Genomic DNA, 18,427 nt, shown 5'->3' on the forward strand with positions numbered 1-18,427 from the left:
ATTACAACAGCCAGATGAGTGACTGATAGATCTACTCGATATATCACACATGTGATTGTAACAGACAAATAAGTGACTGATAGATTTACCAAATATCTCATATATTGTGATAGTAACAGTCAGATAAGTGACCGACAGATTTACACGCTAACAATAAAAATGCATGTATGTATATACAGTATGTAGACCAATCATGTGCAAAACCTTCATAGAAAATGCAAATACATATACATAAGAAAAATAGTAACAAGAAAAAATATCTAATAAGAAACAGGAGGGAAAAGATCACAAACTGTGATTGCAACAGCCAGATAAGTGACTGCTGGATTTACACACTAATTATATCACATTCTGTGATTGCAACAGTCAGATAAGTGAACAATAGGTTTGCACACTAACAATAAAAAATGTATGTATGTAAATATGCATATACATCAATAATACACATATTCATAAAAAACAAGACAACAGCAATTCTTCGTTTAAGCCTCTAGGATATTCGGTTTGTAAGTAGTGTATCCAGTATGCCTCTCTTTGGAGAAGTTTCTTCTCCCTATCAGAGGATCATCTTATGTTATCCCATCTTATGCTATTCTGCCATTTGATTTCAGAAAGAAAAACCGAGGAGGACAGGGCGAAGTGTGAAGCCAAGAAGCCCAGGACAGAGTGTCAGGGAGCTGGGGAGTCCAGCCGCCCTCAGCCCCTCTCAGACGCTACTGACACACTGCAACCAGCAGAGGGCAGCAATGACAACAAGACGGCAAAAGAGGAAGAACAGGGCAGGAAAGCAACAGGCCTGGGGAATGATGATGATGATGATGATGAAGGATCAACTAATTATGTTGTAAAGAGGATATTCTCAGTTGTCAGTGAGACAGAGCCATACATCTTGGACATTGATTTGGATTTCTTTTCCTGTAAGAACCCCTTCAAGGAATTGTACACACAGGTATATCTCTCTTCTATTTACCTCATGCTTATCTCCCAGCTCTGTGGCTGGTTCAGAACGCTGGTTTGATCACTCTGATCCATTATTAACCACATACATATTTAGCCAATCATCTACTCCATACTGCCTTTGTGTAATAAGGCAAGAAAGATGCAAGATACAACAAAATTTTTAGTTTTTTTTTCTCAGAATTCTGACTTTATATCCCTGAATTCTGAGATTTTTTCTCACAATTCTGACTTTTTATCTCAGAATTCTAACTTTTTTTCTCACAATTCACAATCTCTGAAGTATGACTTTTTTTTCACGATTCTAACTTTATAAAGTCTGAATTCTTAGAAATAAAGTCAGAAGTGGAAGAAATAAAGTCAGAAGTGGAAGAAATAAAGTCAGAAATGGAAGAAATAAAGTCAGAATTCTGAGAAATAAAGTCAGAAGTGGAAGAAATAAAGTCAGAAGTGGAAGAAATAAAGTCAGAATTCAGAGAAATAAAGTCAGAAGTGGAAGAAATAAAGTCAAAATTCTGAGAAATAAGTCAAAATTCTGAGAAATAAAGTCAGAAGTGGAAGAAATAAAGTCAGAATTCTGAGAAATAAAGTCAGAAGTCGAAGAAATAAAGTCAAAATTCTGAGAAATAAAGTCAGAAGTGGAAGAAATAAAGTCAGAAGTCGAAGAAATAAAGTCAGAAGTGGAAGAAATAAAGTCAGAAGTGGAAGAAATAAAGTCAGAATTCTGAGAAATAAAGTCAGAAGTGGAAGAAATAAAGTCAAAATTCTGAGAAATAAAGTCAGAAGTGGAAGAAATAAAGTCAGAATTCTGAGAAATAAAGTCAGAATTCTGAGAAATAAAGTCAGAAGTGGAAGAGTCAGAATTCTGAGGAAAAAAACTCACAATTTAGTCGTTTTTTTTATTTTATTGAGTGGCGGGAATGGGCTTCCATAAGTTCCTTACCTGCTCACCCCATATGGCTGAAAACACTTTAAATTAAAGCCGGGACCACAATAATCGTGTCAGTTCGCATGCAAAACATTGTCCAAATACACACAGAGTTCACTGTAGGTTGAAAGTTTTTAAGTATTTGTAAAATCTGGTTTCATGAATTGACCTGGGCTCCATGTTGTCTCTATGTGGTCAAGGAAGAATACGCCATCCTCAAAGAGCTCTACAGCTTCAGAAGACCCAGCCCAAACGCTGATGAGGTGAGAGAGCGCGACACCTGATAATCATACAAGTTATATCCTGGAACTGATCGCAGATGCACTGAAACAACACAAAATACATGCATGGATCCCATAGTCCAAAGGTATTTAAACCAAATTCAAGATATGTTTCAGAAAGATATGGATACATTTGAATTTAAATTTGCCACTTGTACGTGCAGGGCTTTTATTTTCAAAGAAAAAAAGACAAGGCAAAGACAGGAGGCGCTGTTTCGCTTTTTACATTTGGATAACCATTTACATTTTGCCACCTTTACAACATAATATTGTCTTTGATAATGAAATTTAAAATGCCCTATTAGAGAGTGCAAAATCATATAAGGTAAATGACATATCAATTATAATTTTGACACCATTATTGCATAATCACATGAAACACATCTATGCAGTTTGGGAAATACATTTTAATTTTCCAATTTGCATCATCATTTGAATAAAGCTAAAAATAAAGCGTGCAAATCTCTGTTTAAATGAAATGTCAATACTAGTATAGGAATTGTCGAATCAAATGCAAATGACATTTTTGAATTTGAATTGTCATTTTGAGTCAAAAACTGCACATACAAGTGGCAAATTTAAATTCAAATGTAGGATTACATAGCCATTTTACATATGACATTTCCATTTGAATTATGCATGCGATACGCTTCTATAGAAAGACACATTTTAAACCTTGACTTTGTATATTGTATATTTGGAATAGTAGAGAAGGACAGTATGGAATATGTGATTCCCCTATGGATGTAATTTGAATCCCGTTTCAGAGGTTTTAAAAGGTATACAGTATATGAATAACCACCCTCTCATATCACTACCAAGATTATTATAGTTTTGCATTTTTCATTAGTTTTTATTTTTATTTTGTTTTGACTTTTTGTTTTCAATTTCAGTTTAGTTTTAAGTAGTTTTTAAAGTGGGTTTGCTAGTTTAGTTTTTATTTTTTGAAAATGCTTAGTTTTAGTTTAGTTTTTATTAGTTTCAGTGTTAGTTTTAGTCTTTTTTTGTAATATGGGGTATTTGTCAGGAGCGAGATTCAAAAATTCAAAATACCAGGCTTATGTATGAAATAAATTGACAAAGATGAAAACTAAAGACATTTTCTCTATAATTTTAGTTTATTTTATTGTTTATTGTTTTATTGTTTTATTTATTGTTTTGTAAACACACAATACAGTTTCAGTTAGTTATCGTTTTTTTGTAAAGCCTCGTTTTTATTTTTGTTTCAGTTAACGAAAATGTTTTTTCACACCTAGTTTTCGTTATTTCGTTAGTTTTCGTTAACGATAATAACCTTGATCACTACATAGGAAAATAAAGAAGGTGCGCTTTCACACAATTTTACAGGGAAAACCTCTGTTAATGCAGGTGATCTCTTTTTTTTTATTATTATCTTTGAACACTCAGGAATTGGACTCGGATGCCTACCATACGGAAAACATTTGAAGACTCTAATACCCACGATGCCTTGCAATCAGATAACTCAGCGCATTCTTTGTTACACTGTGGTAATCTGTTCATTGCAGCTAGCAGCTATATTTCAGTACTACATAGCGTACGGGGCAGTGGTATAAAATGCTTTACTAACTAAGCTATTAACTACGCTATTAATTTATACATTATTTAAGTCATCTTTATAAACTATTAAATAATGTATAAATTAATACCTTCGTTAACATGAACAAAATGATTACCAGACACATTAGTTAACTGTTAATTAAGGGTTAGTTAATGCTTATTAAGCATTAACTAACCCTTAACTTAGTGTACCCTTATTGTAAAATGTTATATAGTAATAAATTAGGGCTGAACGATTTTGAAAAAATATCTAATTGCGATTATTTTGACTGATATTGCAATTGCGATATGATTTGCGATATTAGAGGGAATGATCATTTTTACATCACTATTCTCATTTTCATTGAAAAACGTATTAAAATGATTATGGTGTGATTTTTGCGAGGATCTGTACCAAACCAAGATGTTTTCCTAAGTCTGTAGAATATGATGTGTAGGCCAGGACATCTCTGCAGCACCACAATATTTCATTTAAAATGGTATTTTGACACACATTTCGCCTTTAACAAATATTGTGCCTCCTGCGATTTAAAAATGCAGTAGGCCATATTGCGATTTCGAGTTTTAGAATTACTAAAATTTTGATGTTGATTTTGATTTTGATTGTTCAGCCCTATAATAAATTACATGAATTTCTGGAAAAAAATTGGTTGTTTTAATCTTAGCCTGCTGGGCCAGTGAAAGTATACTAGGGGCAAGTGGAAGTGTGACCTACTGGTCCAAACCAGAATCCAAAATTTCTTAACATCGAGTGCTGGTGTTTATTTTATTTTGGCTAACTTTAGACCTCTGTGTGTGTGTGTGTGTGTGTGTGTCCAGGAGGAGCTTAGTGAGTGTGCGGATCATCGTATCCATCAGTTAGAGGACCTGGAGGCGGCGTTTGCTGATCTGCTGGAAGATGATGGAGAAGAGACCGTTACGCGCTGGGCCAACAACCCTGGGTAATGTTCATGTGGACTATTATATATATGAAATATATATGTGAAAATATCGCGTGAAATATCGCAATATTCGATAATGCCCGAGCCTAGTTTATTTTTTTTATTTTTTTTATTTTTTTTAGAAGTGTCCGCTATTGTAGTATGGGGGGGTCCTGGCAGGGCTTGAGGGTCTAATCCACAGTTCAAGTATGTATAGGTGGCGGGGGGGGGGGGGGGGGCACTGGTGTCACCGGCAGTAGGGGGAGGTTGTTATCTGGGTGAGGATGTGTCCGTGTGTGTATGTATGTATATTGGTTTGTGTTACATGGGTATAGTGATATTGATAAATGGGGTCCAGCATATGGGAAATTAGTCTATTTGATTGTTTTTTAATGCTATTTGTCTTTCTGTTGTGATATAGTCAGATAGTAGAAGGTGCCACTGGGATGTTGAGAGGTTATTTCTGTCTTTCCAGTTCAGGAGGATTGTCTTCTGAGCGATTGTTAGAGCGACCAGTATGGGATTTTCATATTTCAGTGGCGGTTCAACTGATGAGAGATCTCCTAGCAGACATACAGATAGGGAGGCTGGAATGCTGCGACCTATGGTTGAGGATAGTGTATGTGTGATGCTTGTCCAGAATGTCTGGATGGGTGGGCAGAGCCAGGTGGCATGAAGGTAATCATCTCTAGTGTTTAATGTGCAGTGTATGCAGGTGTCGTTGTCTGTGAGTCCCATTTTGTGTAGTTTATATTGGGTGAGGTGAACTCTGTGTAGAATTCTGTATTGAATAAGTTGCAGTTTGGAGTTATGGGACATTGAGAAGATGTTGTTGCAGATGTGCATCCAGGAGTTGATATCGATGGTAACAGCTAGGTCTTTTTCCCAATCTTGGACCGGTCGTGGGAGATTATTGTCTGTTTTTATTAAAAGTTTGTACATTTTTGAAAAGGGTTTTTTCTGAGTGGCTATAAGTTTGAGTTGATTGAACAATGGGGGTGTTTGCAGAGTGTTGTTTGATGTGCTGATTTTTCCTTTTAAACAGTGTTTCAGTTGTGAATATTGTAAGAAGCTGTTACCACCGATATATTTCTGTTTTAGTGTTTCGTAGGGTATGAGTGAGCCATGTTCAAATAAGTGTTCCAGATGTGTAATTCCTACTTTTTTCCATGAATTGAATGATAGTGGTTTGTTTTTGATCTGAAAGTCAGGGTTGTGCCAGATTGGGGTAAATTTATTTGAAGATGTGGGGTGTCCAGTGATTTGGTTGGATTTCCACCAAGCTGTCAGAGTCGCTGCTATGAATGGGTTTTTGAAACAGTTATGTTTTTTAATTGACTTGGTAAGGAACGGGAGATCTGATATTTAGAGATGCACCGATTGCAATTTTCTTGGCCGATTCCGATTTCCGATTTTTTAAAAGTCTGACCTGCCGATTCCGATTTTGGCCGATTTCGATTTTCTTTCTAAGAACTATAATTGACAGCACACACAAACATTTTTGTAACTTTTCTTTAATGGAAAATTAAAATTCAGTTGTATGTTCATAATAAAACATTGACTATTAATAACTTACATTTTCTCCAAAACTGCACCAGGTTACAGGACCTTCTCTCACTCTCACTCAAACAAATCTCAAAATAAAAAAGTGCTCCAGGTTACCGGACAGAGCTTTTTTGAACAAATAAAATCCAAATGAAAATGAATTGCAGTATATCCCACTTTATACTTTCCCGAAAGAAAACAGGTGCAACAGATCTATATAACAACACACAGACTATTACTATTATGGACTATTATACAACAGGTAGTTCCGACCAAGCAATCTGATTGGTCAACTAGACATTTAGAACGTGATCAAATCAGCATGACAGCACACCTAGCCGTGCTCATCACTAAATATTACTCCGCCATATTATCATACAATATATTTAAATATAACTCTGTTCAGCCTTGATGTTACCAGACGCTCTGGCATCCTCCATCAGCTGTGCCGGTGAGTCGGTGACACGGCGCTACTAGCTTAAAAATACATGTGAAGTTTGCGGATGTAGCAGCTAAATCTGTCCATGGAAAAATTATTTTTTTCAGCAGATATCTTAGTTACAACAAGATTGAGCTAGCAAGGCAGTTTTGTGTTTATATGTGTGGTATTTATTCAGTTTGGGAAATCCCACGATCTCTAGAAAGCATTAGCTCAAGTTGGCTGGCTGACTCAACAGGGACTAGAAATCGTCTCTGTTGCTAGGTCGTTACTAAGGGTCGGCCTACTTGCTGGAGTAGTAAACTAGGTTCCATTACATAGGAGTCTACTGACGTGACTGATTGTTTTCCAGTTATTAGTCAGACCCCATGTATTTCCAGGGAAACGGAGATAACACTAGCAAAAAGTTTTTTATTTTGAGAGCGAATTGCCCCACAATATGAATACATTTTGATTATATCTTTTATTTTGTTGGTAACTGTTGTATAATCGCAATATTACACTCGAGGGTGTGCTTTACCGTCATTATTGGCATCCTCTCGTGTAATATTGCTTAATTACAGCAGAGTTTTTACTGTTGTCTTAAATTTGACCGGCACAGAATCGGATATATGAGACTGATCGGCCGGTCACCGGTCATGGCCGATCAGCTGAAAACCGGCCGATTCCGGTCACCGGCCGATCGATCGGTGCATCTCTACTGATATTGATAATTCTTGGCAGTCATGTTGTTCTATATCCAGCCAGGGGGTGGTGATTGTTGAGTCTCTTGCAACCATATGAGTATATACTGAAGATGATTTGCAAGGTGGTAGAATCGGAAATTTGGGGCGGCTAGGCCTCCACAATCTCTCGGTTTCTGCAGGGTGGATAGTTTGATTCGTGGTTTGTTATGTTTCCAGTAGAATTTAGTTATGCCCGAGCCTAGTTTAGAGCTTGACATTTATGCTTGAACCCAAATTTGGGTGGGTCAAGTCAGGTCACATTTCTTATTTTATTATTCAGGTTAAATATATTGTACATTTCAGGCTTTAGTCTGCATAAAAGTATCATACTTCCTAGCCTTGACTTGTTTTTGGTGCCGATTTGTCATTTGTGTGTGTGTGTGTGTGTGTGTGTGTGTGTGTGTGTGTGTGTGTGAGAGAGAGAGAGAGAGAGAGAGAGAGAGAGAGAAAGCGAGAGAGAGAGAGAGAGAGAGAGAGAATCTTACTAACTTTTACATGTGGTTTCAGGATGGCTTCGCTAGCCCAACTGGTTTCCAGTTTGAAGTCAAGAAACCAATCTCCTGACTATGAAATGGTAATAATAATACTAGTATTATAATATACTAATATTCTGCTATTACTACTACTAAGGCTGGGTATTGGCAAGGACCTCACGATACAACATGTATCACGATATATTGCGATACGATACATATTGCGACACATTGCAATACTCTACATAATTTACTGAAAATTTAAAAATAGAGCTGAAAATACAACTTGCTGTGTACCACCTGGGTAGTCTAATATGTACATCACATTATATTGATAACCCAGCAGACAAACTGAGTCAAAACTATTTAATTCAAAGGGATTTGAGGAAAATTTAAGGACATTTTAAATCCGTTTAAAACATGAATAATTTTTTTTAATGTATCGATACGAGGGGCTGGAAAATCGATACAGTATCATGGAAAAAAATGTTGCAATACTCAGCTGTATCAATTTTTTTGCACAGCCCTAACTACTACTACTGCTACAACAATAATAATAATGAGATCTCTTCTTATTTTTGGAGGAAACTCCATGCTAAGTGTCAGAAAGAATCCATACTGCTACATACTAGAGATGGCCTATCTGGATTTATGGGGATAAAGCAATTGCCAATCTCATGTAAGCAGCATCAGCCAATATTGATATTGATCCTCATCTATGGGGCACTTCAGATTTTTAGAACTTTCACCGACACCGGAGGAATCATTTAAGGACATTTTAGGACAGAGAGAGATACAGCCAAGTGTCATCAGCATATTAGGGGAAGGCAAGCAAGCTGATATGTCTTTCCCTTTTCTTTTCTGTGCTTCCCTCCTCACTCTATCCAACCCTTTCATCTCCTACCCTCCTCCTTCAACCCTCTTTCTCTCCCCATCTAACCTCTTCTCTCTCTCTCTCTCTCTTTCTCTCCGTCTCAGGTCCATCAGGCTGGGTTAACCTGTGACTACTCTGAGCTTCCTCACCACATCAGCACCGAGGAGGAGATCGACAGACTGATCTCAGCAGTACAACTCATTCTAAAGGCCCTGCCCAAACCTACACTGGTTACTGTTTCCAGGTAAATAAAACTCTCACACACACACACACATTTGGCTTGCTATACATATGATGACCTGCCATTGACTACATTCATTCCCTAACTCCTAACCTTTAAGGAAACACATACAGTACATCTAATGTAGTAGGTCCTTAGGCGGATTATCAGTGCTTCTGACTGGAAATACCAATGCTTCTCAGTAGGGCTGGGTGATAATTCAATATTATCGTTTATCGTCTTTCAGTGGAATCATATAGTGATGATATGAAGATATTTTGATATCGTGACACACATTTCTACTGCCAAAATTGATGATGACCATCACATTTTACTTAAAAACTCATAAAATGAGGTATGGTAGGAATATTATTTGAATATTTCGGCTTTGTTTGACATCACACCTAACATTACCATGCGGTTCAATGAGATGAACATTAATTTGATTATTTAACGTGATATTGCATACATGAACCATATCGTGATATTGATATCGAGAAAAATCCTTATGATTATCATGATATTGATTTCAACCATATCGCCCAGCCCTACTTCTCAGGTATTTTTGGTTTCCCATGTCTGGGATTGAGGATTTACTCCATCAAAATTGTGTCAAGGGGATGACTCTCTGTTGGTTCCACCCTCCCCCCTTCTCAGGGACAAGGCTGTTTTAGAGTTTTCCATTTTTAAGCACTGTGATTGGCCTGAAGGTCCAAACACTGCCCAGCCTGCAAACTTTGGTGTAAAAAAAAAAATCAGTTGTGTAAGAAATTCTTGCGTGTCTAAAATTAGAATTAGGATTAAGTTTAGGTTAGTCTAAGTGTAAGGTTAAAGGATAAGGCTGGTGTTTTTTAATGCATTGCTTACCGTCAACAAATCCTATGAAAATAACAAAATCAACAATGCGTTTGCTCTACTCCCGTTACTTTCTGACTTCCCACGTATTGTTTTTAGCCGTCAACCCAGAAGTCATTGGCTCCAATTGTAAGCTAAAAACCTTTAAATACAGCTCACAAAGACATAGTTTACATTTTAAAAATCGCTAACTGTTACCACAAAAATTCAGACTGTTGTAGTTATTATCAAATCAAATTCAAATGGGAACAAATTCTTCATTACTCCGGGGACTATTTTCTGTGCTACGGAACTACTTTCCTGAGATCACAAACGTGTTTACAGCCGCCTTATTAAGTTGTTTGAGGAAAAAGTCGGCCGGCCCGGTGCATCGTGATGATGAAATATGCTGCCAGAGCAACGGCATGGCTCTAATTGTTTTTTTTAATACAGTGGAGTTCTATGTTACACTATAACTAGTGTAACACAGTCAGAAGCTGCTATTGTCTGTTCTACTGCAGCTTTGCCCTACTTACCAGAAATCATAGGCTCCCATTGTTTTAAAAAAATACATTTAAATAGTAATTACTACTTTATTACTTTGGTTTTAAACTAAAACTGTAGCTGCGTTCCAAAATATCTACAAATGACAATGATCCAGTTTTCAAATTTATTATTATTATGTTATGTGATTGGTCAGGTGTAATGGAGGCCCTTGATATACCACACCAGGGCCTTATGCATAAAACTAGGGCTGGGCGATATGGACAAAATCAAATATCACAATATTTTTGACCAAATATCTCGATATCGATATTGCGACAGTATTATAGGGATGACTATTGGTGCTTTTACAAAATATTTACACAATGAGATTTTTGATAAATAATCATCAGTAATGTGGATATAATGACTAAGTGGGTAAAGGCAAATAATAGAACAGCTAGAACAGTCTGGTAAGTTCAGAAAATGACATCACTTTACTGTAATGCAGCCTTTAAAACCAGGAAAAGAACACTTATGCCATATCACGATATTATGAAATCCAAAATCTAAGACGATATCTAGTCTCATATCACGATATCGATACAATATCGATATATTGCCCAGCCCTACATAAAACTCTGTGTAGATTCAAAACTAAAAATCTGTGTATGCATAAAAGGGGAAATATGCGTACAGTCTTTTTGTCTGATTCATAAAACCCTGTGTACATGTGTTCACGCGCGATTTATCATTATGAATCACCACTTGCTCAATTAGCCATAAATGGATGTCAACACGCCCCTGTTTAAACTGATTTAGACATAAATGCCAATCATCATCATGGAACATCAGAGTCATTCTCTCATCAGCCCTAAGGTTCACATGTACACTTTCAAACCTTGCGCAGTTGTTACATCGTCTAATTTCCTAGCCTTTAATAAGAAAATAATGCCGGTTTCTACATCATTTCACACAGACACAGTATAATTTTATGTCCGGGTTAATGTATTCTTGACAATGTAGGATGCAGTGGAAGTAACTTCACCAATGCCGACATCATTGGCTTGTGTCTTCATGTGCTGTTGAGCCATTAAAATTTAGATTGGATCAATTTGTAATGAAGATTAAGATTAAGAAGTTTGTGTCTCTCTGTGCGTTTGTTTTTGTCTGTGTGGGTGTGTGTGTGTGTGTGTGTGTGTGTATGTATGTGTTTAGAGTCTAGTTCAAAGACTAATCTCAGAGCCACAGATCACACCTTGTAGAAAGTGTAGTAGTAGAGTAGATAGACAGGCCTAATAATTCCATAATTTAACTGTATATGTGTTTTTTTTCCAGGTCCAGTCTAGATGAATACTGCCCAGCAGAGCAGGTGAATTCGATCCAAAACAGAGTACTGGCTATACTGGAGAGCCTGTATGGAGCATTGGACTTACATAAGGACTACGACAACACCAGCACAGAGGCTGAGGGCAGCCAACCACAGGCCTCCTGACACACACACACACACACACACACATACTTGGACACTGACACACACACCTAGACACATATCACTGTTGGACTTGATGGAGATCCTGTTTGAATGACATAAAAATAAAATCATACTCCCATATACACACATGTAACATTCACACACACGCTGCACCTACTGCAGACATGTTTGAATTAAACTTGAAATACATGTGTATGTCAGTTGAACATGTTTTGAGCTGGTTTGTCTTGTGTAGTGTAGGAAATGCTTAACATTTGAAACAGCTATGGTAGACGTTCTCCATCCTGCATCTATCCTGTATTAGCACTGCAGAAGACACTGTGGACATTCAATTTTAGAATGTTATGCTGTGGAAAGTAAATGGGCTTATTTTAACAAGTGTTTCTGAACCATTCTTTTGAACGTGAAGACAAGAGAACAAAGTTAAATTTTTCCAGGTAATTCCTCTTGGGTAAGATGCTTAAAGCTGCACTAGTCCAAATTTTTGTGTAAAAATTCAGCCTTTGCACTAGACACTTCATCTTGCCCTGGCACCAGTCTGGATCAGAGTATATGATGGCTGGATTGAGGGAGGTCATCTGACGATATTTCAAGGGGCTCTTCTCCTGAACGTTCCTCAATGCATTCCATTCTGAACTCAAGACAGAAAGCTCTCCTATGCTGGGTTTAGTCTGCTGCTGGAGTTCCTGGCAAGGAGGGTGGAGAATAACCTTTTATTGCTGCCACAGACATGATTCCATTATCAGCATCCAGATCATAATTGGTTATTCCCACAATACCTTATAACAGCCTCTGCTCCAATGCCAATGTCGACATCCATCGGGCGGACCCTTGACTTCTTGTCAGTGACATCAAGTCGGACCATTCGCTAAGCTGTAATGTCATGGAGAAGTTCTCTCTTGATGAATCGCCTCAGCAAACTCTGCAAACTTTGTTTACTACACTCCATACCGAAGTTATTACTTCGGTATGGAGATAAGTTATCAGTTCTCATAAGCATTGCAGCAGTAGTGCTATAGGCTATCCATTAGTGAATGTACAAAATCATTGAATTCAAGTGCAATGATAACAAGACAATCATTACCTTCAGCAGCTCAGCCAGGTCGTTAGCAATAAATGGCATCGCAGGCTCATCAGTTTGGTATTTTGTGAGAAATGGCGTGAAGGTTCTGGAAAGTGCCATGAAAAAGTGCAACTTGGCCGGGATGAGGGGATCCTTGGTTGCCTCTGCAATGTTGTCATATGAGGAGGTGTCAGCATTAGGGAGCTTCTTTGCCACAGAACGGCAGAGCGAAGATTGTTGTCTTGGTCAGAATGGAGAAGTCTTCTCTTCTTGCAGGCATGTTTAAAGAAGTGGTGTGCAAAGCCCTCAGAAGCTTCTTGATCTGCCACCTCGTGAATCCACACTTGCATCGTGGAGAGTATGGAGGCCACAGCTCCCCACAACTACCAGCTTAACATTGGGCCCATCTATAGATCATCTTCCTCAAGTCAAGGTCCTGCACACACTCCTGAAAAAAAAGGTTTAGACTGTAGTTTGTGTGTGTGTGCTATATATCTAATGAGCTGCCAAGCAATGATGCCATTATATTGATAACTCAGCAGACAAATTGAGTCAAAACTATTTAATTCAAAATTTCCATTCCAATTTATTAGAACGGTATTTGCATTGCACAGTTGCACACTGTCACTGAACACACTGAACTGAAATGTAGATGCCATAACATCATATGAAAATAAAGTGCATATTAAGTATTCTCATTGTGTCACTGAACACACTGAACTGAAATGTAGATGCCATAACATCATATGAAAATAAAGTGCATATTAAGTATTCTCATTGTGTCACTGAACACACTGAACTGAAATGTAGATGCCGTAACATCATATGAAAATAAAGGGCGTATTAAGTATTCTTATAAACAAAATTCCTAAAACTGAAATAGTCAGTAATATGCTGTAAATAAACTAAACATACTGTAGTCCAACTCAAAAGTTGTTTGCAAGTGTCCACTATATTTTGATATTAACTCTTAGAAAAAATGGTTACATTTTAAGGTGAGTAACTTTAGGCCTGTCTGAAGTGAAAACTGAACAGGCTCTTCAACACATGGATACAATAGCAGGCCTACTTTGTCTTCAGATTTTTGTTCAGGAACAGAATTTGATCAACATGGTCTGGGGTAAGTGCACTCTGTGCTGTGATTATATCCCCCGCGGTAGAGAAGACTCTCTCTGAGGAGACAGTCGTGCCCGGGGATACACAGGTATCTCTTCGCAAGGTGTGACAAGAGTGGATACTCGCTCTGGTGCTCCTTCCACCAGTCCAGTGGATTGGCTCCTGCAAGTGGCATGGGTGCTGCCTTCTTGTATCTTGTCATCTCCTCCTCTGCCTGGTCCTGTGTGGTTTTCAATTTCTTTGCAGCACCATATGTTTGAACAAGTAGGTCAGCTAGAGTGCAAGAATCCCTTGATCTCTTGGATGGGGCTGCAGAGATGTCCTCTTGCACAGGACCTTGATTGCCCTCCTCCTCTGGCACCAATTCCGCATCAGTCTCTCCTGTCTCCACTCCAGTCTCTCTCTGCTGGAAAAACAGCAATACATCAAATTAGCTTTTGATTCTCTAGGAATTAGTGAATCAGTAAATAAGCAATACAATAAACTAAGTGACAATTCAGGCCAACATTATGTTTTCATGTAATATAAATGTTTTACTATCATTCGCCAGTATGCCTTTTTAAACTTTTACTTTTAAATTTTAGTATTTATGCTTTTTAAACTTTTATTCCAATTCTTTGTATTGATTGTTTCACCTTGTTTCTATGTGAAAATGTGAATGGATATTTTTTTAAATCTTATTGATAAGTATTGACAAAGCAGTCTAATGTTTAATGGCATAGCTTACCTGAAATGGCCACTGGCTGTCATTGCTGACATCTATGATAGAGTCATTGCAGCTTCTGCAATGACTCTAACATAGATGTCCTGGTGTTCGTCCTCGGACAGGAAGGGCAGAGCCTTAAACCTTGGATCCATAGTTGAGGACACATAAAGAGTCTCCTTCTGCTGGTCCAAGTACCTCTTGTTAAGATCTAGGCATATGGCAGATTTGATTTCCTTTGTCATGATGGAATCACTGGGGCTCTCTTGTAGATCATGGATCAGCTGGGCATGGAGTGGTGCCACAACTGATAGTGTTGGGGTGCTCTCCTCTGACATAACAAGTGTAGCTACCTTCATGGGCTTCATAGCGTTGACAATTTCTTCAGCAGATGTTCACATCTGCTCAGAGATATGGTGGGACGTAATCGTAACATACGATTCGGTGGCTCTTGATGTCCATCTGTCGCACGTCAGGGCCACTCTCTCTGCAGAGCTAAGAAATGTTTGAACAGTTTTCTTCACCTCTTCGTACATCTTGGGCACTGCTATATCCGTCATGTGTCGGCGAGTCGGGATCACATAGCGCGGCTCCATAGTGTTTACCATATGCTTGAAGCCGGGGTTTTCAACTACGCTATACGGGCGCAAGTCATTACAAATAAAAAGCACCACCGACTCTGTAATCTTCTGTGCACGAGCTGAAGTACATGGAAGCTTGTAGGTGGTACTGTCCAGTGTAGTTTGCCTTGGGTCCACAGGTTTTGGATGAGGTTGCTGTGCTATTTTATCTGCGTGGTGTCTTGTTAAGTGAGATCACAAGTTGGTTGTGTTTCCTGAATATTTTATTGTAGTATGACAAAGCTTGCAAACGGCATTTGTTTTATCTAAATCATTACTCCCTGTTTTGGTTTTAAAACCAAAGTGCACCCAAACGTCGGCTTTGAACAATGAAGGGACTGCTCTAATATTTTCCGCCATGCTCGCTTCTGAAATACTGCCGGAAGTGCCGGGTGGGAACTAGCCTACTAGCCCTACAGCGACATCTACAGGAGGGGAGGTTGTAGGCATTGATTTGATCACAGGGATTTGAGGGAAAGTTAAGGACATTTTAAATCTGTTTAAAACATGAATAATTTTTTTTAATGTATCAGTACGAGGGGCTGGAAAATCAATACAGTATTGTGGAAAAAAATATTGCAATACTCAGCTGTATCGATTTTTTTGCACAGCCCTACTTATTAATGTAATTTAAACTTGATTAAAAATAATGAAACAAAGAGATTTGCCTAATATCTATGCTTACATTTCATGCATAGATGTATCCACTTATCAAATTAATTAATTAAATAAAAAAACATTGTGATATTTTGACTTGTTTGAGTAAGTCCACCACCCCATGAATTGTGACCTGAAGTATCGGGACTGGACGTGGTCATCTACCCAGTAACGCACGTGAACGTCCATCGCTTACTCTTCATCTTTTTATTAAGGCTTTCGTCAAACATGATGACAAAGGAGGTGGCCTGGCTGACTTTGCTTGTGATCTCGTTTTTGATGAACGGACCCAGGCCATATTTCGTAATGCAGGCCGTCTTGTCTTTGCCGCGTGAGAATGTGCTTGCTAGTTCCGAATCAGGAAACATGCACCTAAAGGTCTCTTCGATTCCCTCGTCAGAATTATAGGAGAGATGTCCCGAGACAGTGTTTAGGACCCATATCACTTCAGCTCTGAGGGTGGGCGTTGATCCACAATATTTTCTCAGGTCCACTGCTGGCACGGATGCTGATGTTGAGGTTGCTGATGTTGAGGCAGTGCTAGCCGCGGAGGTGCTTGCTGTCAGCGATGAGCAGAACTGCGCAATGCCCAGAGTAGACGTCTACTGGTGGGCTCTTGCAAATGACTTGTGCTTGTCACCCTTCATGTGCGACTCCAACACCATGATCCCCATCGTCCCTAGTTTAAATGTTTTTTGCGGCATAAAATACATCGGGCTTCGTGGATGTTTTCTGGTACCGGCTTAACCCAGTGGTAATGTGGGTTTTCAAGCCACGCATCATTAAATTTGCACTTTCCCATTGAGGTAGCTAACTCGCTAACTGGCAGCTACATATCCGCGCGGGTGGGCAACAACGGTAAAGCTGAACTCCTAACTCGCATGAACTCGTGCACGCGCATTTAGACTTGTGTGCAATGTTGCAGCAACGTTGTCATAGCCAAATCAAAACGTTGTAACAACCTACCTGAAATGTAACTGTGTTTATTTGGTATTTCTGAATTGCACTTTTACATCAAACTGGACTTATAATTAGGAATTCTGTTCAGACTAAACAAGCCTTTGAAATCTCTCTGTATTCACACAAGACAGAGAGATTCAAATGACCAAATAAATCAAAAACAACCCAGTTTTATATCCATTATATCCCGTTAATGACACAATTATTTTGAAAATCGCCATAAGGACACACATTAGAAGAAGTGAAATTAGCTACTGAGGCAATAACCTCTTGTGAAAAAAAATGTATTGACTTTATAATTTTAGTGAGAATTTAGGTTGTGGTCCCAACCTGCATGGTGTTGAGCAGTTTGGAGCCTTTTTGGAGCCAGCCCCTACAGGACAATAGAGGAATTGCCACCTGCCGCCATTTCAGTATTGACTTCAAAATTCACCTGTGGTTTTGGCCACTTGGTCAGACCGCATCTTTGTTGACCACAACTTGAAACCACCTTTATATTAAGAGTATAATTAATCACGTTGCATTTACAAGTGTTTTATTCAGTGTTGATTATTACCCACTATTGGCAAAAGCAGAAGTCTTTGTAAATGCTGTAATGCATTGAAAATAGCAGGCTTCCTGTTTTTCAGCAGGCCTCTTTGCCTTTTCTTCGTCATTTGATTCATTCGTGTTTTAATATTACTTTAAAAACCATCATTAATCATTCTTTCTAAAGCTAACATTGTGAGATGGTTCCATAGAAAGAAGCCACTCTTGATCTTTGAAAAGACCTTTCAAAAAGCCTCACCCATCTTTTTGAATGGATCAAAGTCAGAGAACAAAGGGACGGAAACTAAATGCATGGTCATCTCCACTCAGTCTGAGAGATAATGTAACCCTGTGCGTGTGTGTCTGTGTGTGAGAGAGAGTGAGTGTGAGTGCATATGTCTGTGTGTTTGAAGTTGCCATGACATGTTGGAGGTATTCATTACTGTGAATATGCACAAGAATTTTTTTTTTTACTAAAGGTCTACCAACTATAATTAAACAGACAAATCTTTTTTTTTTTTTGGGGGGATAATTCAAAGTCTGATAATTACAAGGAATAACAAAAGTGGGTAATTCGGGTTTTTTTTGTTTTTTTTTGTGGAAGATGTAGCACCATTGCACTACCTGCCTAAGATAAAATCTCACTTCTCTCAATTTCCCAAAAACTCACTGTATCCCTTTAATACTAACAGAAAGTTAAGGTTATTAGCCATTGGCTATAGAGTTTTAAAAATTGTGCTCTGGCATTGCGAATGTAATATTCTCTTCCTTGCACCAATTTTCCCAGGCATTTGAGTTTTAAATCCCATATAGACTTTTAAAAAATCCACCTGTCCGACTGTTTCTGCAGTTTTATCCACACAAAACTAAATAGCGGGAGACAATATGGCCCTCAGTGTAAGTGGAAGAATTTCATTGCTTCAACTTGAAAGCGTTCTTTACACTCGGGTTTTACTCATTGCAACACCCACATACAATATCATTTGTATTTATGAATTTAAAATCAACCATAAACTGCGGTAGTTATT

General features: G+C 38.2%; 1 protein-coding gene across 1 annotated transcript; it reads left to right on the plus strand.

Annotated features, from left to right (window-relative positions):
• Window positions 1–611: 611 nt before the first annotated feature.
• LOC139658113 (UPF0489 protein C5orf22 homolog) lies at window positions 612–12,103 on the plus strand (the record flags this gene model as incomplete). The annotated part of the gene is made up of 6 exons (XM_071536152.1): window positions 612–949; window positions 2,086–2,148; window positions 4,564–4,685; window positions 7,881–7,947; window positions 8,825–8,964; window positions 11,596–12,103. Coding segments are annotated over 6 exons (887 nt in total), but the record flags the coding sequence as incomplete, so codon positions are not given.
• Between the last annotated feature and the right edge of the window lie 6,324 nt (window positions 12,104–18,427).

Source organism: Centroberyx affinis, unplaced genomic scaffold (genome assembly GCF_046629955.1).
Source record: "Centroberyx affinis isolate AG114_WGS23_722 - 3 ecotype Tasmania unplaced genomic scaffold, CSIRO-AGI_Caff_v1 ptg002834l_1, whole genome shotgun sequence".
Taxonomy (NCBI): domain Eukaryota; kingdom Metazoa; phylum Chordata; class Actinopteri; order Beryciformes; family Berycidae; genus Centroberyx; species Centroberyx affinis.